The sequence below is a fragment of the Vulpes lagopus genome, chromosome 8 (genome assembly GCF_018345385.1).
Source record: "Vulpes lagopus strain Blue_001 chromosome 8, ASM1834538v1, whole genome shotgun sequence".
Taxonomy (NCBI): Eukaryota; Metazoa; Chordata; class Mammalia; order Carnivora; family Canidae; genus Vulpes; species Vulpes lagopus.
The window spans coordinates 59,131,586-59,158,305 of record NC_054831.1 but is presented as its reverse complement, the minus strand read 5'-3'; the positions used below and the strand labels follow the sequence as shown (position 1 = coordinate 59,158,305).

The window sequence follows — 26,720 nt, the reverse complement described above, 5'->3', positions numbered from 1 at the left end:
AAAAGTAAAACTAAAATCTACACTTACAGCAAAATTTTAAAAATCCTTAGTGCAAGAAACATAACCAATTAATACAGATCAATACTTATTAATGAGTATGGAAAATCTTCCTATACAGAGGTAGAGTCCAGTGCACAAGGTTAAAACAATATTCAATAGTCTAAACAAGACTGAGTCAAGGTTTTACGGAATCCACGTTAAGTTTTAAGTTATCAGACTGTATGTACATACATACAATAAATAGACTATACAATTTTTTAAAGTAGTTTAATAAACTCCACAAAATAATAGCAGATGCATTGAAGTATTTACATAATTCAATTTTCAAATCTCTCTCATTCAAATAAAAGGGATAAAAATAAGCTTTCTGCTTTAAAGGCAGCAGAACCTCTTTCCTGAAATGGATTGGTAAAATAAGATACTTTACATGAGAGGAACTAATTTATGCTTGAGAGGTATTCATATTCAGCTAAGAAAATATGTCCCTTTTTAAGCTATATAGATTAGGGAATATAAAATATTTTCTACATTTTTAGATCTCTATTTAAAGTTCTAAATCCAACTCTTACTTGAAGAGAGAAGCTCATTTTGGTACCCATACAGAGTATATCACACCATTATAATGGAAAGATAATTAACTTTTCAGATTCTGCGTGTTTGCTTTTGAAAGTTTAGGCCAGAAAGAACCTGACGATATTTCTGGTCCAAACAATTGTTTACACGATACAAATTTCATTGAAATCTAACTAGCATTGCACTTCTGGCCCAGGGATCTTGGGATTTCAACTTTTTGAGCCCCTTCTATCTCCGAAGTACATTTCATCAGAAGCAGGCATGTTTGAGGCGTATGACTTTAGGGGACCCAAGACTAATAAGATTTCAAAGTTTTCCACATTCACATAGCAGGAAGATGTAACACAGAGTATCTGCTGCCATTTCCCTTGCAGAGGCTTGAAAAGGGAAAAAACTTAGAAGCCTGTCATTGTGACCCAAGAAAATATGCAAAAACCCAGAGCACTCTATGCTTCACTGATTCAGATTCTTAGACTTGATACCAAATTTACTCTGATATTCTATCATTAACCCTTTTATTTTACTTGATATAGAAGATTCTCATCTAGCCCATCAGGAAATTAGGAGAGTCAGAAAATGAAGAAGTACAGTCCTAATTAATGAAGCATAAACCTTCACAGTTTGAATTTTGTGTAATTTCTCTAAACACCCACAATGAAAACGCAAGTTGAGTTTTTTATTCAATCATCCTGTGAAAAATACCTCAGTCAATAGTAACATTTTGTCCTTCAATGATTTTCCACTGGAATAACCCACCCCCCTTGTTTTTTTTTTTAATTTTAGATTTTTAAAAATTTTTATACAAATAGACTAACTTTGATTTAAAGTAAACATATAAAAGTTGAGAAGAATATTGCTTGCAACAATGGACACGGACATAGAGGAGTGAACTGGGCTGGGGATACAGAGAGAGGCGGCTCCTGCTCAGTAACCACAGGCAAACACCTAGCACTGGAGGAAAACTTCTACCAGAGGACACGCTCCGTGGCATACTGTTACTTCAGCCCATAGAATCTGATTGATTTATAACTACGATTTCAGGTCAGAGGCAAAAAAAAAAAAACAAAACAAAAACAAAACAAAACCAACTGCAAGAAAATTGGAAGACACAAGCACCCATATTATCTAGAATTTTCTTGGGGTGAGGAATAAGGACGGAAAGGGATACTTTTGGTTCAGTACTACAGTCAAGTTAATTTTGCCACCGTTGAAGAAAAACTATATAAAATAAAGGTGTACAGAAATATAACAAGCGCATCCCACTTGTAAGGAAGAAAGCTCAGAAGACAGCTCGCAGGAATAGTGCACAGAGATATGACCAGTACTATTTATTTGGATGTCTGTGCCATGGTGGGTACAAACTATATCCTCTGCTCTGTGGGACCAAAACCAAAACAATAAAAACAAACAAAATCCCCCAAATCCCAAAAAAGCAGCTAGAAGGAATGCAAGAAGTCTTACAGAACATACTGATCCAAACGGAGGTGGATAAACGCAGGACTCTTGTCTTTAATGCACATCCGACTTTGTTACCTATGGTTGTGTCTCTCCATCATACTCATCTATCGACCAGATGGGGACATAAGAAATGGCCAAGCCATCTGACCTTTTCCCTGCCTCTACACGACTTCCCTTTCCCTTTGTTTCCTTCTCCAGGATGAGAGTCTTTTTCCTCCATGAGGGAGTGCTGTTAATGATGATGGGGAAAGGCATGGAACGGGGTCTCCGGAACACTGATGTTGCTTCCCTCGAGGCCTAGTTGTGTGAGGGCCACACAGCGTGGAGACGGTCATCAAGGTAGCCTGACAAAGCTATCAATTTCAATTTAAAAAGAAAAGGAAAGGAAAACAAAACCAAAACCACCCCAAGTCTGTCTTTTCTCACACTAGAGGAGAAACCGAGGGATGGTGTGGCCTCCAGCAGGCCCCCCCTCCCCATGGTTAGGAGATGATGGCCGGGGACCACCTCGGCAGAGTCAGATTGTCAGCACTCGCTGACCGCTTCCTCATGGGTCTACGCAGGTCCTTGTACTTGTCCTCGCAGAGGCGAGAGATGGCCTAAGGGGCAGAAGAGAGACAGTTCAGGTCAGGACCATCCTGCAGGCACCCTCCCTCCCTCACTGCTGGGGACCCCACGGACAGCACTGCTCGGAGTTCACATGCTGCAGCCCAGTCCTGTGCGCTCACAGTGGGGCTTACAGACACAGGCCCCATCTCCCTGTGCTGACTGAGAAAATCACCTCAAAATGGGAGACGACTATAGAGTGTTGCCTGGGCTCAGCCAGACCCAGGTTCAAGGCTGGTGAGCCGCTCAGGGCCACAAGCCGGGCCTATGTCTCCATCGAGTCCCGCACCCTTGTCTGCACATGGGGTGAAGAGCACCCACCCGGCATGGCTATCGTCATGCCCCAGGGCTCTGTGCTGTAGAGAGTGCTTAGAACATCACTTGGCAGCAATTATGTGAGACCAAGTCACAGCAGGTAGAAGTCTAGTGAAGAACGAAACTGGGCAGGAAATGTAGCACAGGGAACATGGGGACCATCCACATGTCCTCACAGTCTCGACTAAAGACAGAGAGATTCTGGTGGGAGGGCCTCAGCCAGGAGCAAGGCTCGGCCTTCCCCAGGGCTCAGAGCCCAGCCATGGCTCTTTCGGGGCTGCTGCTGGGTGCAGGTTGGGAGCACGTGATGACAGATGCTGAGCCAGCTCACTCACTCCAAATGCCCTAGCCTTCTGTCAAAATGACCCAGGGGTGCGGCTGACTTCACTCATGATGATACAAAAAGAAAGTCTTCTAACTTGTACACAATTCAAGCAATAGGCCAGGGGTGAGGCAGGGGCTAGGGAAACAGATACAGTACCCACCTGCCATGAAGTCACCATCAGGGACAAAGACACAAAAGTGGCGGACCTGATGACATCACCATGGCTCTCATGGGGATGATGACAGTCATCCTTCCAGCTGCTCTTTCTGCTTCACCTTGAGCTCACTCTGTGAACTCTTTCCCCATACTTTCCTCTCCCCTCACCCACTCTGCTCTGGGCCTCCCCTCCTCTGGCCCCCATCACCTGAGCTGGCTCCCACTGTGGGTTCTGAAGCAGCTCTTCCCTCAGCCGGAGGTTTCTGCAAGAGTCCTCATGCCACCAAAGCCTACTCAGTGAGGCTCCTGATGACAGCAACCCCTACCCTATTGCTTCTTTTTTACTCACCTTCTAACATATGAGCCAGTTTATGTACTATGTTTACTCCAGAGGGCAAAGTCTATCAATTTTGTTCATGATAGTGCCTGGTAACCAGGGCCTGGTATCAGAGGACACTGAGCAAATATGTGTAAGTATGTGTTGAGTGGATGTGTAAGTACCAATTAAGATTGCACATAACAGAGGCACGCACATATCAGGGCAAGGCCAAAGTACTGAAAAAATAGGGCACTGGTACCGGTTCGCATTCATTTTCCAAAACCTACAACTTTACACAACAACTCCAGGGACAGCAGGAAGGGGGCACTAGAGGAGAGATAGGAGCTCCAAAGGACAGGTGAATGAGGGCAGGAGATAGGCTACAGCACTGGGCATCCCTTGTGTGAAATACGTTTCATACACATGATCCAGGTGACATACTTAAAGAGAAAAATCACATTCCTTACAGACATTAGAGCAATGACTTTTTAAAGTAAGTTATTTTCATTTACTTAAACTCGTTGAGATAACTGTCGTTTCTCAGCTTATAAACAGTACACGGTCTGAGTGGAATATTACATTGAGTTAGTAATGCACTACCTTATTAGGGATTTCATTATGCAAATTCTTAGCTTTAATCCCACCTTCGGCATGCATACAGAGATGTGACTTGATTTCAAAGAGAAATGACCAGGCTAATGAAAAGATACCGTGCACCTGCTGGCTCCATACTCTACCCTGTGACCCACACACACCTACTTGGCCATCTGGCAGCATATCTGGGGACATACAGAACTTCAGGTAATAGCCACTTCTAATGTGTCTCACCCCCCTTGCCTCCATGATGGGGTTCAAACTTGCTAACCAAATAGACTAATGGAGACACTGGGGTCTGGAAAATAAGGAAATCCCATTTCTTAGAAATTACTTCAGAGAAGTGCGAGCTGCTCTTGCAGATAGTGCTTCTGTCTGGCCCTACAGAAGAAGGTCTGCATCTCAGTAAGCTCCGACTCTCAGGGGAAGAGAGAATGGTTATGTCAGGACTATGGTTCTTCCTCTGCCCAGTGAGCCTGTGGAGCCAACAAGCACTCCCTGGTCCCACTCGGGTAACCTGCCGGAGCTGACAGCAAACACCCAGACTCCCAGCTCAGCCAGCCTGTGTGCCCACAACTCGGCTGAGCTGCACCCCTAGACACCCCTCCTCAGAGAACCATAGACCTGCCTCCCTGCAGGTCTGCAGATGCTGCCAGGAGCTGCGCGCTCCTCAGCTTGGCACCAGAGGAACCACTGGCCACCAGGGCTTCCAGAGCCTGCTGCTCAGGCTGAAACAGGGGGCCCAGCCACGGAGAAATCGAACACACAGTCAAATTTCATGTGTGTGCTCAAGAAAGTCTGACAACACCCCGCCTAGGAGCACATCCTTCAGTGGAAGGGTTTTCCACTTCTTGCTCAAGAGAACTGGGAGACTTAAATGAGCAGCTGCTTCCTAATGGCCAGCACACAATCACAGCAGAGTGGCTGAGTTCTGAAAACTTCACGGGGTTATTTTAAACAGGGCTCAATAATCCAGTCTATTCCACAGTTTTACTAAGTTTCTTCTTGGGATTAGCATGTTACTTATTTTTTACAATTTTATTTAAAATTTTAGCTTTCTTAAGCTTGCAATCCATAATAATCTCTTTCCCTCTACCTCTAGACGTTGTTTGAAGCATAGCTACTAACCCTATCAGACCACCACTCTAGCCATCTTGACCCTGTACTGAATAAGGGGATACCATGTCACTCAGATTGGACAATAAGACAGCACAGACCTCTTGGGTCGCACCAAGCTCGGGACATGACTATAACATCTACTGCTTTGATCAAAGGGTCTATGGGATGAGACCACAACCGTGGTAATGGTAGAGGTACAAAGGGCCTTAGCACTCCTGCTCTGGAGGAAGGGGTTTCAGGAGTGATCCTCCTTGTCACCCCACCACTTTTTATCCGGTCAACAACAGTCAAACAGGAAGAGCTAGGTGCAGATATGACACTGAGCTATATATACACGTTACGAACACGAAAGTTACACAGCTTAACAGTGAAGGCCCTAAATCCAGACCAAAACCAATGGGGCTGGCCCCAGCTCTAACTGGACTGTGGAGAAAAGATTTTGAAAAACATAAAAAAATAAAAAGCAGAATATAACCCTTTGGGATTTCCAGTCATTAGGCTCATCTGGTATCTTTTTTCCTTATAAAAGTGCATGTTGAGAAATACTATTTTGTATAAGCTTATTTTTTAAAAAACAGGTCTTTTTAAGATTTTAATAGAATCGATGCACACTAAATAAAAACATATTAAGAAGGTTATTAAAATATGATTGTATGAATTACAAATCCACTAAATGAATCGACTAACTGTAAATCCAAGGCAGCCTGTCTTATTTTACAACAACACGCAGTGGGAGGAATTGGCATTGTGACCTCACACCTCCAGGACACGCACATGATGCACCTGCAATAGCGCATCACAAACTAGGATGTTAAAGCATCTTACCTCAAGCTTGTGAGCCCTTTCCCTGCTCAGGGGCTCCAAGGGAAAGCTCAGGTTGTTTGCTTCTGCCAGAGAACGAAGATCAAAATAATACTTGGCATAAACACTGGAAGGAACATTGATGTTGAACTGGAGCAGTTCCAGAAACTGCCGCTCTAGTTCATTCCTGCAAAGCAAAGACAAAAATAGCACGTGTTTAGCTGCCGGTATCAGGCTCCGTGCCCTGCTAAGGCAAGCTGCTAGAGACCAGACTCCAGAAAATTGCAACCTCCAGGGAGGAAAGCTATCTAATTAATTGCCTGATTGGACCCCAGAGTTACAGTTTAACCACCAAATTGGTGTTAAAGGCTGAATGATCAAGTGCCCAGAAGGATGAGGCCTGATTAATCGGGATGATCACCTGGCAGTGCTTCAGGGTGAGACCCAACACACACAGCAGGCTCTGGCTACAAAGCTCAGCACGAACCATCACACGTGAGACAGATGAAGCAGTCAACAACTGTCAAGTGGAGTCTGGTAAGAAGTCAAGATAGGAACCCAGGGGAAAAGCCTCTGTTAGACGCAGACGCCTGTCTTTTCCTCAAGAGCCCTTTCCTACCTCCTGGAAGAAGAGTGGAGGAACTGCTGTAGGGCCTTCCTCAGGCAAGCAGGACGGAGAGAATGAATCGCAGCCCTGGACTCACAAAAAAGGGAACCTACCAACTCTGAAGAAAGACAGCAGTTGGGTTTTCGAAGACGGCGGAGGAGCAGGGCCCTCACCTCATGCGGCCCCACGAACCTACCTAGATAATTTTCATATCATCTGGAACACTTACTAATTCGACCTGAGATTTTAAGGGAGAGCAGCCGGAATGCTACAGAGAGAACGGTTCTCCCTTCTAGCAAGGTAGGAAGGGGGTGGGGGGCTGGAGGGGGGCGAAAGCCTCCGGGACAGGAAAGCCCAGGCCTGGGGAAGCCGGACCTTTAAAAATCCGCCCCCGCTTCTTCCCGGACAGAAAGGCGCTGAGCAGGGTATTGGGCCAGATCCCAGGAGGGGCAGTGGTGGGGCCGCCAGGCTCCCGGGGTCGCTAACGGAGGAAGCGCCCAGGCGAGGGCACCACACCCCGCGGGCCGAGCTCGGGGAAGGGCTGAGCGCCTGGCAGGGCCTCGGGGAGAAGCTCGGGCGGTGGCTCTGGGCCGAGGGGGCTGCGCCTGCTGCCTTCAGGAGCCGCGGCCTGGGGAGTGTGACTCCAGCAGCGCAGGCCCCGGATCCAGCGATCCTGTGCTCCCCCTGGAACGGGAGGAGGTGGGGAGGGCACAGGACAGCGAGGGCTCTCCTGCTGCCCGGCGCCCTGTGGGCTGTGTAGATGGTGCCCCCACGCCGGCCCAGGAGCATCTAGGCCAGTGTGGACTGGGAGACGGCGGGAGTCACTGCGGGAAGCTGATACCAGGGCTGGAGACCTGGCCGCCGCCAGTGCTGTTGTACCTCCTTGTTTCACCCTGTGCCTAAGAGGGGTGGGGCCACCAGGGGACAGAAGCCTCAGGGAGTAAACAGCTCCCACTGAACCCAAAACCCGGCAGGGGGCGGGGCAGCTCCCACAGGTGCACACACCTGAGGATCAGCACAGCAGGCCCCTCCCCCAGAAGACCAGCTGGAAGGACAGGGGAAGAGCAAGTTCTTGACCGAGCAGCGCTGGAAAGCTCCAGGAGAAGTCGAGGGATTTACACTACATAAACTAGAGGGTACCCTTCCTTCCCCCACCCTACACCAAGCAGAAGAAAAATAAAGATTCGAGCAGAACTCAATGAAATAGAGACCAGAAGAACTATAGAACTATAGAACAGATCAACAAAACCAGGAGTTGGTTCTTTGAAAGAATTAATAAGCTAGATAAACCATTAGCCATCCTTATTAAAAAGAAAAAAAGACTCAAATTAATAAAATCATGAATGAAAGAGGAGAGACCACAATCAATACCAAGGAAACACAAACGATTTTAAAAATGTACTATAAGCAGCTATATGCCAATAAATTAGACAATGAGAAGAAATGGACGCAATTCTGGAAAACCACAAACTACCAAACCTGGATCAGGAAGAAATAGAAAACCTGAGCAGGCCAATAACTAGTAAGGAAATTGAAGCAGTCATCAAAAACCTCCAAAGACACAAAAGTCCAGGGCCAGATGGCTTCCCAGGGGAATTCTATCAAACGTTTAAAGAAGAAACCATACCTATTCCACTAAAGCTGCTCCTAAGGATAGAAAGAGATGGAGTACTTCCAAACTCCTTTCATGAGGCTAGCATCACCGTAATTACAAAACCAAAGACCCACCTAAAGGAGAATTCTGGATCAATATCCCTGATGAACACAGATGCAAAAATTCTCAACAAGATACTAGCCAACAGGATCCAACAGTACATTAAGATTATTCACCATGACCAAGTAGGACTTATCCCCGGGATGCAAGGCTGGTTCAACACTCATAAAGCAATCAACGTGATAGATCATATCAACAAGAGAAAAACCAAGAACCATATGATCCTCTCATTAGATGCAGAGAAAGCATTTGACAAAATACAGCATCCATTCCTGATCAAAACTCTTCAGAGCGTAGAGATAGAGGGAATGTTCCTCAGCATCTTAAAAGCCATCTACAAAAAGCCCACAGCAAATATCATTCTCAATGGGGAAAAACTGAGAGCCTTTCCCCTAAGATCAGGAACATGACAGGGATGTCCACTCTCACCACTGCTATTCAATATACTACTAGAAGTCCTAGCCTCAGCAATCAGGCAACAAAGAGAAATAAAAGGCATTCAAATTGGCAAAAAAAGAAGTCAAACTCTCCATCTTCGCAGATGATATGATGCTGTACGTAGAAAACCCAAAAGACTCCACCCCAAGATTGCTAGAACTCAGACAGCAATTCAGCAGTGTGGCAGGATACAAAATCAATGCACAGAAATCAGTGGCATTTCTATACACTAACAATGAAACTGAAGAAAGAGAAATTAAGGAGTCAATCCCATTTACAATTGCACCCAAAAGCATAAGATACCTAGGAATAAACCTAACCAAAGCAGTAAAGGATCTATACCCTAAAAACTACAGAACGCTTATGAAAGAAATTGAGGAAGAAACAAAGAGATGGAAGAACATTCCACGCTCATGGATTGGAAGAATAAATATTGTGAAAATGTCTATGCTACTCAGGGCAATTTACACATTCAATGCAATCCCTATTGAAATACCATGGACTTTCTTCACAGCATTGGAATAAGTAATCTTAATTTGTGTAGAATCAGAAAAGACCCCGAATAGCCAGGGGAATACTGAAAAAGAAAACCAAAGCTGGGGCATCACAATGCTGGATTTTAAGTTGTACTACAAAGCTGTGATCATTAAGACAGTGTGGTACTGGCACAAAAACAGACACATAGATCAGTGGAATAGAAGAGAGAACCCAGAAATGGGCCCTCAACTCTATGGTCAACTAATATTCGGCAAAGCAGGAAAGACTATCCACTGGAAAAAGGACAGTCTCTTCAATAAATGGTGCAGGCAAAACTGGACAGCCACATGCAGAAGAATGAAACTGGACCATTCTCTCATACACAAAGATAAACTCAAAATGGATGAAAGATCTAAATGTGAGACAGGAATCCAACAAAATCCCAGAGGAGAACACAGGCAACACCCATTTCAACTTGGCCACAGTAACTTCTTCCAAGATACATCCATGAAGGCAAGGGAAAGAAAATTTAAAAATAAACTATTGGGACTTCATAAAGATAAAAAAGCTTCTGCACAGCAAAAGAAACAGTCAACAAAACTAAAAGACAACCTACAGAACGGGGAGAAGATATTTGCAAATGATGTATCAGATAAAGGGCTAGTTTCCAAGATCTATAAAGAACTTCTTAAACTCAACAGCAAAGAAACAAACAATCCAATCATGAAATGGGCAAAAGATGTGAATAGAAATTTCACCAAAGAAGACACAGACATGGCCAACGAGCACATGAGAAAATGCTCTGCATCACTTGCCATCAGGGAAATACAAATCAAAACCACAATGAGATACCACCTCACACCAGTGAGAATGGGGAAAATTAACAAGGCAGGAAACAACAAATGTTGGAGAGGATGCGGAGAAGGGGAACCCTCCTGTACTGTTGGTGGGAATGTGAACTGGTGCAGCCACTCTGGAAAACTGTGTGGAGGTTCCTCAGAGTTAAAAATAGACCTGCCCTATGACCCAGCAATTGCACTGCTGGGGATTTACCCCAAAGATACAGATGCAATGAAACGGCAGGACCCCTGCACCCCGATGTTTCTAGAAGCAATGTCCATAATAGTCAAACTGGAAGGAGCCTCGGTGTCCATAGACAGATGAATGGATAAAGAAGATGTGGTCTATGTATACAATGGAATATTCCTCAGCCATTAGAAACGACAAATAACCACTATTTGCTTCAACGTGGATGGAACTGGAGGGTATTATGCTGAGTGAAGTAAGTCAATCGGAGAAGGACAAACATTATATGGTCTCATTCATTTGGGGAATATAAATAATAGTGAAAGGGAATAGAAGGGGAAGGGAGAAGAAATGTGTGGGAAATATCAGAAAGGGAGACAGAACATGATGACTCTGGAAAACGAACTAGGGGTGGTGGAAGGGGAGGCGGGCAGGGGGTGGGGGTGACTGGGTGATGGGCACTGAGGTGGGCACTTGATGGGATGAGCACCGGTGCTATATGTTGGCAAATTGAACACCAATAAAAAAATAAATTTATAAAAAATAATAATAATAATAAAGCCACTCCCTCTTGCTCAAATCCTGGCCTGCCTTCCCTGCCACCTCCGCACTCCTGTCCCGTTTTCACAGCAGGATGAGATTAGGACAGAGTCCTCTCAGAGTCTGATGACTTGGTGAAGTGACCCACCAGAAGCAGACCAAGACTCAGGTCCACAGAGGGGATAGGATGGTGCTATGTTAGTTTGAGGCTACAAAATATTCAGGTTCCTGCATGTGGGGCCAGATCCAAGAGGCTCCATGTTCAGTAGGGTCAGTGGAGGTGGGGTCCAGGTGAGGCCTGGCACCTGGGACAGGGTTCATCAGCCTTCAGACTCACTCACAGGAGATGGTGACAGGGATCCTGCCAGAAATACCCTGCCCCAACCCTCATTCCTCCCCACCAGAGCTCTACAGTTCTAAACTCAGTTCATCTCTGACTTCTGTAAGAACCCTTCCTCAATCTCTCCAGCCAAGTTGAGCTGGTCTTCTCCATTCAGTCAGGATAATTCTTGAGCGACTAAGTGTATGTCAGGTACTGTGATAGGGGCCAGGTGTTGCAGTTTCCAGCTGTGAGGAAACGAGTAGGGGAGACTGATTGAAGGGGACACTTACAGTGGAGTGTGATAGAGGGCTATGTAGTGTGTTTGGGAGCACAGGGTGTTTCATGGGGAAGGTGATGCTAAACCTCCATGCATGACCTAGGACCAGTGCTCAACAAGTAGATCCATCATCGCTGAGAACTTTTCTCCCTCTAGGTACTAACTGTCAAGAAATGAACCTGATCTAAAAGATAATTGACATGGGGAAGTTCTCCAAATAGAAGTTTTAAAATTTATTTTGGCTACCCATCATTCATTTCCATCAAACTATAAGTGGGTTGGCCATATGGATCGTAATACCTGTGTGGCTCCTTTACTGACCAGTCTCTGGAGGTCAGTGGTTCTAGAAGTTTGGGCTGGGGCCAGAAGCATTAGCATCCCATGGGAGATTGTTAGAAAGTCACATTCTCTGGCCCACCCCAGACCTGCTGAACTGGAGACTGGGGTGGGCTCAGCAATATGTGTCTTAGCAAGCCCTCCATGTGATTGGATGCATACTCACATGTGGGAACGACTGCTCTTCCTCTTCTTTTTTTTTTTTTTTGTATATTCTTTAATTGGAGTTCGATTTGCCAACATATAGTATAACACCAGTGCTCATCCCGCCAAGTGCCCCCCTCAGTGCCTGTCACCCAAGTCACCCCATCCCCCCACCCACCTCTCCTTCTGCTACCCCTTGTTCATTTCTCAGAGTTAGGAGTCTCTCATGTTTTGTCACCCTCTCTGATTTATCCCACTCATTTTCTGCCCTTTCTCCTTTATTCCCCTCCACTATTTTTTATAGTCCATGTATGAGTGAAACCATATGATTGTCCTTCTCCAATTGACTTACTTCACTCAGCATAATACCCTCCAGTTCCATCCATGTTGAAGCAAATGGTGGGTATTCATTGTTTCTAGTGGCGGGGTAATATCCCATTATATATACCACGTCTTCTTTATCCATTCATCCTTTGATGAACACCAAGGATCCTTCCACAGTTTGGCTATTGTGGACATTGCTGCTAGAAACATCGGGGTGCAGGGGTCCTGCCGTTTCATTGCATCTGTATCTTTGGGGTAAATCCCCAGCAGTGCAATTGCTGGGTCGTAGGGCAGGTCTATTTTTAACTCTGAGGAACCTCCACACAGTTTTCCAGAGTGGCTGCACCAGTTCACATTCCCACCAACAGTGCAGGAGGGTTCCCCTTTCTCCGCATCCTCTCCAACATTTCGTGTTTCCTGCTTTGTTAACTTCCCCCATTCTCACTGGTGTGAGGTGGTATCTCATTGTGGTTTTGATTTGTATTTCCCTGATGGCAAGTGATGCAGAGCATTTTCTCATGTGCTCGTTGGCCAAGTCTATGTCTTCTTTGGTGAAATTTCTATTCACATCTTTTGCCCATTTCATGATTGGATTGTTTGTTTCTTTGCTGTTGAGTTTAAGAAGTTCTTTATAGATCTTGGAAACTAGCCCTTTAGCTGCTATATCATTTGCAAATATCTTCTCCCCGTTCTGTAGGTTGTCTTTTAGTTTTGTTGACTATTTCTTTTGCTGTGCAGAAGCTTTTTACCTTGATGAAGTCCCAATAGTTCATTTTTTATTTTCTTTCCCTTGCCTTCATAGATGTATCTTGGAAGAAGTTGCTGTGGCCAAGTTGAAAAGCGTGTTGCCTGTGTTCTCCTCTGGGATTTTGTTGGATTCCTGTCTCACATTTAGATCTTTCATCCATTTTGAGTTTATCTTTGTGTATGGTACAAGAGAATGGTCCAGTTTCATTCTTCTGCACGTGGCTGTCCAGTTTTGCCTGCACCATTTATTGAAGAGACTGTCCTTTTTCCAGTGGATAGTCTTTCCTGCTTTGCCGAATATTAGTTGACCATCAAGTTGAGGGCCCATTTCTGGATTCTCTATTCTGTCCCATTGATCTATGTGTGTTTCTGTGCCAGTATCACACTGTCTTGACGATCACAGCTTTGTAATACAGCTTAAAGTCAGACATTGTGATGCCCCAGCTTTGGTTTTCTTTTTCCAATATTCTCCTGGCTATTCAAGGTCTTTTCTGATTCCATATAAATCTTAAGATTACTTATTCCAACTCTGTGAAGAAAGTCTATGGTATTTCAATAGGGATTGCATTGAATGTGTAAATTGCCCTGAGTAGCATAGACATTTTCACAATATTAATTCTGCCAATCCATGAGCATGGAATATTTTTCTATCTCTTTGTGTCTTCCTCAATTTCTCTCAGAAGTGTTCTATAGTTTTTAGGGTATAGATCCTTTACTGCTTTGGTTAGGTTTATTCCTAGGTATCTTATGCTTTTGGGTGCAATTGTAAATGGGATTGACTCCTTAATTTCTCTTTCTTCAGTCTCATTGTTAGTGTACAGAAATGCAGCTGATTTCTGTGCACTGATTTTGTATCCTGCCACATTGCTGAATTGCTGTATGAGTTCTAGCAGTCCGGGGGTGGAGTTTTTCGGGTTTTCTACGTACAGTATCACGTCATTTGTGAAGAGGGTGAGTTTGACTTCTTTTTTGCCAATTTGAATGCCTTTTATTTCTAAGACTTCTAAGACTTCTAGCCTCACAAAGTGGTGAAAGTGGATATCCCTGTTGTGTTCCTGATCTTAGGGGAAAGGCTCTCAGTTTTTACACACTGAGAATGATATTCACTGAAGCACTCCAATGTTTATTCCAACGGTAAATCTATGATTTTGTACAGATGCTACAAAATAATTTAAAGCCCCTATCTCCACAAGCTTGGTTCAGCAATACAACCACCTGAATGGCTTCTTGAACACACTGGATCTCATTCCTTCTTTCAATAAAATTTACTGGATGTATGAGTTTGCTAAGGCTGCTATAACAAAATGCCACAAGATTGTCCTTCTCTCTGCTGCCCGTTACCTAATCTCTTCTTATAGGACATATTATGTTGAATTAAGGCCCATTCTAATGACCTCATTTTGACTTAATTACTTCTTTTAAGCACCTTATTTCCAAATATGGTGACATGTTGAGGTACTAGAGATTAGGACCTCACAATATGCATTTGAGGGAGATGGTACTCAGTCCCTGACACTATCTTCTAGCCCCCCAAATTCACATCCACCCCACATGCAGAATACATTCACCCCATCCCAACAGCCCAAAAACCCATTCCAGCATCAACTCCAAGTCCAAAACTCTCATCTAAATCTCATCGAAATCAGGTATGTGAGACTAGAGGTATGATTCATCCTGAGGCAAAATTCCTCTCCTGGTGTGAACCATGAAACCAGAGAAGTTATCTGCTTCCAAAGTACCATGGTCACACAGGCATAGACATTCCCATTACAAAAGGGAGAAATCTAAAAGTAGAAAGGGGTCTTGGGTTTCAAGCAAATCCAAAATCTAGCAGGGCAAATGCATTAGATTTTGTCTTGAGAATAATCTTTGGCTGATGCTCTATCATCCGGCCCTAAGATGGCGGCCCTGCCTCTGGGCCCCCTTAGCCATGGGCAGTTGCTCCACATCCTAGTCAAGGAGAAGGAAGCCTCAGTCCCCACAGACCTGTACCTGCTGTGTCTGTGGTGGCAAAGGCAGCCCTGCCAATTTCCAAACTGCCTTCAGTCATTTTCCCTTTTGAAGGATAACATATGACAGCAGGACAGCTCTTCTGTAGAATCCTAGAAGTCTGACAGCCTTCCTTCATTTTGTCCTGTCTCTGTCCCTTTCAGTTTAAACTGGCAACATTTTTGCTGGGATGACTGGCTGGATCGTCGGGCCACACTTGTAACCTCTTTAGCAAACGCTGTCCAGTCACACCCTTACTGTTCTCTCCAGAACATGCTTTCTCATTTTTTGCAATACGGATAGGCAGCGGTTAGAAAATTTGAGATCTTCCAAATCTTCAACCTCTGGTCCCTTTTTGCTTAACAATTCCTACTTCAATTTCCCTCTCTTTAGATTTTATTATAAGCAGCAAGGAGAAACCAGGCAGCATCTTTAACATTCTGCTTAGAAATCTCCTCCACTAAACATTCAGGTTCATTTTTGAATATCCTACCTTACAAAACAGTAGAACACAATTTGGCCAAGTTCTTCGCCACTGTATAACGAGTATTGCCTTAGTCCAGGGTCCAATGGCTGGTTCCTCATTTCTGATACCTCACTCCAGAAGCACCTTTAACAGCCCTATTTCTAGCAACATCTGTTTGTGGTAATGAATGTCTATCTCTAAGATGAAAGCTCTCTTCTGAGTCCTCATCAGAATCACCTTTCACAACCATATTTCTAAAACCCTCTCTTCAAGGTAATCTAAAGTTTTTCTAATATGTGCCTCAAAACTCTTGTAGCCTCTACCCATCACCCAGTTTCAATGCCCCTTCCACATCTTTAGGTAATTATCACAGCAGCATCTTACTTGCCATTATCAAAATCTGAATCAGTCTACTAGGGCTGCCATAATAAAATACCACAGACTGGGGGCTTAAACAACATAAAGTTACTTTCTCACAGTTCTGGAGGCTGGAAGTCCAAGGTGGAGGTGCCAGCACCGTTGGTTTCTTCTGCAGCCTCTCTGTTCTCACATGGCTGTGCTTCCGCCTCTGTTGTCTGACTCAGCCATGCTGGATTAGGGCCCACCCTCACGACCCTGCTTTAAATTAGTTACCTCTTTAACGACCTTATCTCCAAATACAGATACATCCTGAGGCCCTGAGGCTTAAGCTTCAACACAACTGGGCCTGTCACACTGAGTGTCTGCTGCAGTGCTCAGCGGGGCACTGGGCTTCACACTGGCATACATATTCCCTTACAATACACAACAGTTTTCTCCAAGTATGCCTAAAAACACAATAGCATGAGGAAACAGATTTCTAGAGCTATATCTTTCATTTCTCATTGTTAAAACTGACTTGCCCGAGGACACATCACATACATAGGTTCTCGTGTTGGCTGCTCCTTTCCCACTCCTCTGCTCTAGGAGAGAAAGGCAGGCTGCACACCCACCCATACTGAGTGAGGCTCACCAACCTAAAATGAAAAACTGCATTGGGGGGAGGGGGAAACATCTGATTACCAAGCTTCTGTTCTTTTTTATCTTCCTGTGAGCTGCCTTCTTCCCCTTTGAGGGGAAAGGCTCCTATCCCAAGCCTTAGTTCAGGATGGCATATAAGCCTCCCCCATCTGAGTGCCTTTGAGTTTCATATTTTTATGGGTCTTCCATACATCCACAATTAGTTTTTCTCTTGTTTATTTGTCTTATGTCAATTTGAATTATTAGACTAAGGAACCTAAAAGGGGGTAAAGGGAAAATTTTCCTCCCCAACATACAAACATCCATCATTGACACAAGAAAGAGCAACCATGATGTCATTCCTGAGGCACATAACTGTGTCAAATGACATCAAGGAGCTGACAGGGTAACCCCCAATAAAGGAACACAAGTCAGCACTTCTTACCACGTTGCTCCCTCCTCTGTGGTCTGAATGAGATTATTTTAGTAGCTGTTTTCACCTTGAAATATAATCAAGATGCTAATTTTTCTTACTATCAAAAACTTATTTACACTTGTCTTACTTTTTATAATAAAGAGCTATAGACACAGGAAGGAGTTTTATAGGGCTACAGTAGAAATAGGCTCTACAACAAAAGACCTAAGAACACAAACAAGTGTGTTTCATGGGGTACCACAAAAATGGCGTGCCATTCAAATCAGTAACCAGAGACAAGGAAGGAGGGTCTTAGGCTGGTAAGGAACCCAGAACTAATGTGCCCTCATGACACCCCTCCCAATAGCAGCCTGTGCAGCCACCGTCAAGATCCCATATCCCCAGGATTAATGCATCTAGGGACATGGAGACAGACTGGGACTCAACTGGGAACCTCTTCCAGCCTGAAGCTTCCTCAAGGAAGCTGAACAAACAGTATTAGAACATTTCAGCAAGAATAATGTCAGAAGGACCTAAAAACTGTAAGGAATTGTAAATAGTTTAATCCTGATTGTTTTCTAAAATAGCTCCTTTCTCCTCTGAGAGGCTCTAAACCTAAACCTAAACCTATTTCCTGTATTCCTAGACTCCAGAGATCCCAGACAATAGGCCTGAAGGTCTCCTGTTAACAATCCTCACCTAAGTATAAGGACTGAACCATCTGGGAGCTATGGGGGTGGACACCCCTTACCCCTGAAGCTTATGACACTTCCCCTGAGCTGGGGCTTGGAGACAAGCTGGGGGTGTACATGTAGCCCTAATGAAACACATGAGAGGCCCCAAGGACAGAATGCTTATTTGAAGCAACTGAACTTGCAAATTCTCCCTGAAACTAAACAGAAACATAATAGTTTAGCTCTTTTGCTTTTGGGGTATGCTGCTGCCCATAAAAGATGGGTGTGGGACATTGTTACAAGTCTGCAGTAAGATACAGAGCCAGAATAAAAACCATCACAGACTGGTGACAGCATTAATCTACACCTTTGTGATTAAAGGAATGTTTGCCTATAACATAGTTTCAGTAACTAGTTTCACAAAATCCAAAGTGTAACCGGTACCTGTTCATGATCCACAATGAAGAGCAGAGCAAATTTTTGCATGTAATATTCCACAACTATGTCCTTGTTGTGCCCACTCACAAGAGACATTTAGACAAATTCATTCCCTCTTTACCATACAGACCATGCAGAGGGGGATGTGGTTCCTTCCCAAGCGGTGCCCCACTCCCCCACCCCAACACACACACACTCACATGTCCTCCACCGTGATGTCTTTCAGGATCTGGCAGTAGTCCACATTCCACACAGCCTGGTCATCCCAAACCTTGGAGGCCAGCAGGATCGCCCCTAGAACAATCCGCTTCCAATTGGCTGGACAGATGTCTATCTCTGCATACGTCAAAAGTCTTTCAAGGTATACCTGGGAAGACATGAAAATGCCAGGGCTAAAGACTTGAGTTGTTTTGTCCTACATGCTAGCATACATAGATTCGAAAGCTGCTTGACTCCATTTTACCAGCCTTTAAACAGGGATTTATCATCTGATTATATCTATTTCTAAAAGGTCAAAGGGCTCAGCTAGTCAAATGGAGAGTGGACACACTCTCCTTGAACTCTGTCCTTGAACAGTGTGGAGGTAGCTGGATTGTAAAAGGCTCTGAGGCAGGAACAAATTCCAGGCACCACAGGTTAATTTCTCACTTTATCAACTGCCATATCAATATAGACTCAACATACAACAATACAAATTTCAACAAATAGTGGTGTCAAAGGAACAAGCTTATTTTTTTTTCTATCTGGTAAACCTTTTATTTTGAGGCAATTGTAGATTTACATGCAGCCTTGATAAACCTATTTAAAAAAAAACACAGAAGAATGCCTGCTTATTTTTTTTTTTACAGATTTATTTATTTATTTATTTGTGATAGACACACACAGAGAGAGAGGCAGAGAGAGAGAGAGAGAGAGAGAAAGGCAGAGACACAGGAGGAGGGAGAAGCAGGCTCCATGTTGGGAGCCCGACGCGGGACTCGATCCCGGGACTCTAGGATTGCGCCATGGGTCAAAGGCAGGCGCCAAACTGCTGAGCCACCCAGGGATCCCTCCTATTTTTTATTATTGTGGTAAAACATATAAAAGACTTAGCAGTTAACCATTTTAAGTGCACTGTTGAAAAATCACCACCTGTATCTCTATCCCCAGAGCTTCCTTATCATCCTGAACTAAACTCTCTACCCACTAAACAATTCCCCGTTCCTCTCCCCCCGCAGCCTTTGGCAACAACCATTCTACTTCGTCTCTATGAATGTGACTATTCTAGGAATCATTCAATATTTGTCTTTTTGTTCTAGCTTTTTTTCACTTAGCATGTCCTCAAAGTTCATCCAAGATTGTAGCATCTGTCAGTTTCTTTCCTTTTTAAGGCTGAATGATAATCCATTACATACATATACCACATTTTGTTTATCCATCTTTCCATCGATGGATATTTGAGTTGTTTCCTCCTTTTGGTTATTATGAATAATGTTGCTGCCATGAACACTGATGTACAAATACCTGTTTGAGTTTCTGCTTTTAATTCTTTTGGGTATGCACCCAGAAGGAGAACTGCTGGATCATATGATAATTCTGCATAATTCTTTGAGGAACCACCATACTGTTTTTCCAAAGTACTTTGGTCACTTACACTTCCATTGGCAACACAAAGGGGTTCCAATTTTTTCATATTCTTGCCAATACCTGTTATTTTCTTTTCTGTTTTCTTTTTTAATAATAGTCATCCTAATGGGTGTGAAGTAGATATCTCACTGTGGTTTTTATTTGATAAACCATTTTTAAATGGAAATAATTTCAGCTGAAGGTGGAAAATGAGACCAAATAACATAGGATAATGCCAGAAGCAGACTAATAATTATATAACACAGAGGCCACAAGATGAGAACAGATAAATGAGAAGTGGTGTTAAACACCTGAACTTAATTCATGAATTACTGTGTAGATACAGGGTACTCATTACATGCCAGGCACTGTGCCAGTCACCAGACTCACAGGAGGGCAGCACTCACTGCTCTGGCTGCACAGAGGAAAATGGGCTGGAAAGGAGCGCAAGTGATGGGAGACTCGACTCTGGAGCAGTCAGGCTAAGGAAGATTGGTTTCTAAACTGGGGACAGTTTAGACACTGACAGGAGACACTCACAGTCCTATCAGCTTCAGAGTCCAGCGATCTGAATAACTAAGAAGGTGGGCTGCTGTAGGAGTCTGGAGGCTTCCAGCTCGTGCCCTGGATAGGCAATGCTTCTGACACGGGGAGCATTGGTGGAGGGAAGAGGCTGGGAAAGACAGTCACAGGTGGACGCTTTATGCCTGACACATCCTAGAGGACGCTACCCATGTGGGCAGGGCACACACCCTTGTGAAGCTCAGAAGAAAGCCGCACTGAGATAGAAATGAGTGTCTTCGGCGCATAAACAGGATTAGGTATGGATCCCATGACCTGGGGAAACAGTGTAGGGAGAGAGAAAAGAAGGGGTCAGGACTGGAGCCTTAAGAGCCCCTCCTGTTTTAACATGTGGAGAGAGGGTAAAGGGGCAGCAAGGAGAGGGAGGAATAAAATCTGGTATGTTCTGCTCTTAAGATGTGCAGTACTCTGGAGAGGAAGCTACAAGGCAAACCAAGGTGTTTGTAAGTGCCTGAATTAGGCTTACAGTAGCATACAGGGCATATAAGAAGGAAACTGAAGTAGTCTCTTTCACAGTAAAAAAATAAAGATGTGAAAACACTTCAGCCAGTGACTGTGTGGGTAGAGAGGGGCAGGGAGGCCACAGGGGTGAGGTACTTAGGAGGGAGAGAAAGGGGAAGGGGGAGAAAGGAAGAACAAGGAGGGAGGAAAAAGAGAGGAAGGGAGGGAATGAGGAAGAAATGATCCTCAATGGAAGCAAAACTCGAGGTCCATTGGAAAAGTCAGACCAGGGCAACCCGGGTGGCTTGGCAGTTTAGCGCCACCTTCGGCCCAGCGCTGATCCTGAAGACCCAGGATCAAGTCCCACATTGGGCTCCCTGCATGGAGCCTGCTTCTCCCTCTGCCTGTGTTCTCTGCCTCTTTCTCTCTGTCTTTCATGAATAAATTTTTAAAATCTTAAAAAAAAAAGAAGAGAGAGAAAGAAAAAGACCAGAAGCGCCCATGTGGCTGTCACTTAAGCATCTAACTCATGGTTTCAGTTCAGGTTATGACCTCAGAGTTGTCAGATCAAGTCCCAAATCCGGATCTGCGCTCAGCACAGGGTCTGCTTGAGATCCTCTCCCCGTCCCTCTACATGCCCCTCTCAAATAAATAAATTATTAAAAAAGAAAAATAAAAAAGAAAAGTCAGATCATCAGCTAGCAGCTCCTTCCTAGAGCCTTCCATGGTTCTCTTGATCCCTAAATCACAAGCAGAGGAGAGTTACACACTCCCTCCAAAGCAGCAGAGGCTCCCTTAGGGCTTCTTTTGCCAGTCTGCACCAGCCAACTGTGTGTAAACAGGTGGATGATAAACACCCAGAGAAGTTTGAAGAGAAGGCTCAGATTTTTGTCTGCTTCTCCCACTGAAATAGGGGCTTTTCCAAGATGAGGAGAGAGGGTGGTTGGCACTCAAATGTTTTCTGAGTAAACAGATGAATAACAATTCTTTTGCTTAGAAAGTGCTTTTAGTGCTTTATTAATGAAAAAGCAATTTTTTAACTCTTAAAAACCTAGATTCTTATGGCTAATCTCATATACCAGCTCTTCCTCAGAATGCATCAGGGGTACTACACTAAAAGGCAAAATCATGAGAAGAAATTACTAACATATTTCAAATTCCAAAGACAAAATAGCCAACAAGTCTAGTCCTACATATACTGGAGGTAATGAAACAGGATACCATTACAGGGCAAGTCTACTTGATGTATGTACCCCCATATTAGTTTGCGTGACCCTTCCACATACCCCCTTGCTGTGCTTTTCTCAGTATAATATATGTAGCTGCCTCATCAGTCTCTCCACCTAGTGAACCATAAATTCCCTGAGGACAAAGACCCATTTCATTCCCACTTGTGTGCCCAGCATTTAGCACAATGCTAAGAAAGGGTGGGACCTCAGACTGCTTCAGTAATGGACACATCATCTTGCAGAACAAATAAGCAGCAGCATCTACCTAAGAGCTCTGGCTCTGAAATACAGCAACAGGAGGGTACATGTTAGTGTTAAGGGATTTAGGTAAGAAAATTACCACAAATAATGGTATTTAGGAAAAGGAAGTACGTTTATGAAGGTAGAATGGATTTAAAGGTGAAACTGAGTCCTTGGTTCATGAGACACGTTGTAGCGGTAAATGATGAAGTTCAGAGGAGGACAGAGTCCACTCTGCTGTGCCAACTGCAAAAAGTCAAAAAGATCTTCAAATAAGCCACAGGAAGTCACACAGCATGGCATTCTAACTGCATTATATGGACCTTTGTGGGAATTTCCAAATCTCTCTCACTGAAGAGTAATGTAACAGCATTTGGTTGTGGTAAAAAAAAAAAAAAAAAAAAAAGTAGGTCACGGACTAGAGCTCAGTGGTCTTTTCAGTTTTTGAAGATCTTAGTTTTTAATGGCATTTATTATATTAAATGAGCAAAAAGAATGAGCTAATTTTTAGATCATGACTTTCATCTGTGTGAAAATTGTAATTCTTCAGGTAGAGATCCAAGCTAGGTCAAATGGATTTTCAGCTAGACTCCATCCTTGGGACCCCAGACTGTGCATTTTACAAAGGTTGACAACTAAATCTTCTTGTTCTTCATCAAGAAGAGGCATACCTGAGGTAAGCACAGCATTAATATAAACTTGTCAAATCACTATGTTGTACACATAAAACAAATGTAACACTGTGTGTCAACTATACTAAAAAAATAAAATAAAAATAAAAAATGAATCACAAAATATATAATAAACTGAACTAAGAGCAGAAAACTAAGATTGGACCTAACTAAGCCTCCAGATTTTTAAAGCATGAGACAAAGGAGGTTGTGAAACAATGTTTACCTGACGACTTCCTTTATACTGATAAGGTATGCCAATCTCTCCAAGCTCCCCACTGAAATAGATTCTCACTGGCTCAGTGCAAACGGGTGGCCACTCAATTTTCTTCTTTCTTACTTTATACCATAGTTGATAGACATTAATAAGTATGTTTGATGACATTTAAGATAATATTTAATACTAAAAAAGTACCCAAAAGTATCATTCCATGTCTGATAATCCACAGGCTAACTAAAGGAATTAGATATTATAATACACTCAATTACCAAGGGAAGGCAGCTGTTACACTGGGAGATGAGGCATTCATAATAAGCTCCACTTAACAGCATGAACTTGCTGAACTTGTGAGTAAGGACATAGCCAAGGGTCAGCTGCAATTTCTTTAGTAAACTCCCAGTTGGATATTTTAAAGTAAATAAAGTAAAATAATAATTGATTTTTCCTAAACAATATTCCTAGACCAGTGGACTAAGGGTAGACATTGCTAATAGGACATTCTTGCTCAATTAAATTTCCAAATTTAAATTCATGAGAAGGACTATCCTAAGGAGTCTCTAGAAACTACAGGTTAGTGAGCAATTACAGTGAGCATTCATCCGACTACATATAACAAAACTGTTGCAAGTCATGGGGGAGGAATAAAATGCAAACTTGTGGAATCAAGGATATATATCAAAATCTTAATGATACTGAAATTATTCCAATCCAATTTTTTAAAGAGTTAACCTAAGACTTCTGGGGAAGATGGTGGTGTTGGAGGACCCGAAGCTCACCTCCCCCTGTGGATACTAGGTAATACCCATATCAGTTAAATAACCCAGAAAACAACCTGAAGACTGGTAGAACGAATCCTCTCCAGCTATATGTAGAGAAGAACCACACTGAAGAGGAAAGCAAAGGCACAGACGTGGCTGGTAGCCAAATGGACTCACAGGGACATGTGGACATGTATAGAGGGGACAAAACAGACTCTCGCACCAGGGAACCTGCAGGGGGAACCCCCATGGGGAAGACAAATCCCAGCAACACTGGGCTTTGAAAACCAGAAAGGCCAAATTGTGCAAGTTCTTACAACCAGTGGTGCTTAACATGTGGAATTTTAAAAATCAGTGGGCTCAGCTCTGGGAGAGTGGGAAGGGTGAAAGGAAACAGTCCCTGACCTTGAACAGACAGCACAATAAACAGCCTCGGAGAGATACAGCATTAGAAACAGCAGTTTGAAAAACGCCTGGAGGAAGATTTGCTTATTAACCTCAAGTGTGTCCAGAGGTGCAAAAACTCTTGGGAGACTTCTCCAGAAACAAAGAAGCTGGCAGGGGCCATTTCCTTCCCCTGCCCCCTAGCCTGAACACAAGGACACCCACAGGAACCGGCACAGTGCAAGCATTTTCCACCTAAAGTAACAGAAGGCCCCATACTCCCACATTCTCCTGTAGACATGCTCCTTCCAGTTAGGCATCTGCTCTGCTCCAGGTACCCTCCCATGGGAGGCCCAAGCAACCTTGCTATCACTGTGCATTCTGGCCCTAGGTGCTTCTGCAGAGCCCCCTCCAACCTAGCAAGCCTGACTCCATGGCTAAGGTCCCCTACCTTAGTGGACTGGCACAAACCTTACTAATAACATTGTCCACCTGCACCCGCATTGTCCTGTGGTCTTGTTTCTTTTGATGTGTTTTTGGCCAGGGCCCATCCAATGTGGTGCTACAAGTCTGGCAGTGTGCAAAAAGCCCCAACAGGGACAAGCACAACCCCAAGGTGACTCCTACCCCAGGGACAGGGGAAGATGGCCTCACACACCAGTCCATCTGTAGTCACAGCAGTGGACTAAGGGTAGACATCTGGTCCTGACTGTAGCCCTGCCACCTCCCATGAACACTTCTCAGAGGACCAAACAGGGAAAGCATCTGCCACTGGTGCTACGACCTCTCTGACAAATGCCTGGGCTGACTCAACTCAATCCCAAGGTAGTCCCAGACTGGTCCACACAGGGACCAAATCTTCCCCAAACAGGCAAAGTGAACCACGGCAGATGACCGGACTGATAGCAAAAGTGGCTCACCACAACAGGATACACACAGCATACACAGGACATCAGTGAAGCACAAGATTATGGGGAACAGGGGACAATGCACTGCAGGGCACTACAGGACCTCTTCTTCATAAGAACACTGCTTTCAAGAGCAGGAGACATAGGTGACACAGAAATAGACACAGAGCAACAAAATGAGGAGACAGACAAATATGTTCCAAATCAAAGAACTGGGAAAAAAAAAAAACACAGGAAGAGACTTAAACAAAACAGAGATAATATGCATGGTAGAGAATTCAAAGTAATGGTCATAAAGATACTCACTGGGCTTGAGAAAAGGGTATAGGACTTCAATGAGACCCTCAACAACGAGATAGAAAACATAAAAAAGAACCAATCAGAGATGGTTTAATCAGACCCAATAATGAAACTAAAAATACATTAGAAGAAGAGTAGATGAGAGAAAGCAGAACTGATCAGCATCAGGAGGACAGAGTAATGGAAAGCAATCGAGCCGAGTAGGAGAGAAAAAAATAAAAAATGAAAATAGATATTGGGAATGCAGGGACAACATCAGACATAATAACATTTGCATTATAGTGATCCTACAAGGAGAAGAGAGAGAAAAGGAGGCAGAAAATTAATTTAAGCAATAAAGCTGAAAACTTCTGAATCTGGAGAAGTAAATAGAAATCCAAATACAAGAAGCAGAGAGAGCCCCCAGCAAAATCAGCCCAAAGAGATCCACATTAAGACACATAGTAATTAAGATGGCAGAAAGTGATGATAAAGAGAATGTGAAAAGCAGCAAGAGAGGGATCCCTGGGTGGCTCAGCGGTTGAGCGTCTGCCTTTGGCTCAGGGCATGACCCTGGAGTGCCAGGATCAAGTCCCATGTCGGGCTCCTGGCATGGAGCCTGCTTCTCCCTCTGCCTGTGTCTCTGCCTCTCTCTCTCTCTTTGGGTCTCATGAATAAATGAAGAAAAGAAAAAAAAAGAAAGAAAAGAAAGAAAGAAAAGAAAAGAAAAGAAGAAGAAAGAAAGAAAGAAAGAAAGAAAGAAAGAGAAAGAAAGAAAGAAAGGAAAGAAAGAAAAGAAAGAAAGGAAAGAAAGCAACATAAAAGAAGGCGGTTACATACAAGGGAAACCCCATAATCTGCCTATCAGCAGATTTCTCAGCAGAAACTTTGCAGGCCAGAAGAGAGTGGCATGATATATTCAAAGTGCTGAAAGGAAACAACCTGCAGACTAGAATACTCTATCTAGCAAGACAATCATTCAGAATAGGAAGGATAAAAAGTTTCCCAGACAAACAAAAGTTAAAGGAATTCATGACTACTAAATAGCCCTATAAGAAATGTTAAAGGGGATTCATTGAGTAGAAAAGACAGACCATAAGCAAAAGTTAAAAAAAAAAAGTAGGAAGCACAAGAAGCAGTAAAATTAGGTGTATCTATAAAACTCAGTCACGGGATTCACAGAATAAAAGGAAGTAAAGTATGATACCAGATACCTAAAACATAA

General features: G+C 43.7%; 1 protein-coding gene across 2 annotated transcripts in view; it reads right to left on the bottom strand.

Annotated features, from left to right (window-relative positions):
- Positions 1–261: 261 nt before the first annotated feature.
- CCNY (cyclin Y) overlaps positions 262–26,720 on the bottom strand; it is a 235,029-nt gene continuing 208,570 nt past the window's right edge. For both annotated transcript variants that reach the window (XM_041765761.1, XM_041765762.1), the window contains exons 8-10: positions 18,379–18,545; positions 6,291–6,453; positions 262–2,630 (exon numbers count right to left, since the gene is read on the bottom strand). In XM_041765761.1, coding sequence (XP_041621695.1) covers positions 2,514–2,630; positions 6,291–6,453; positions 18,379–18,545 — 447 coding nt within the window. In that variant the 3' untranslated portion in view covers positions 262–2,513. The remainder of the gene's footprint in view (positions 2,631–6,290; positions 6,454–18,378; positions 18,546–26,720) is intronic.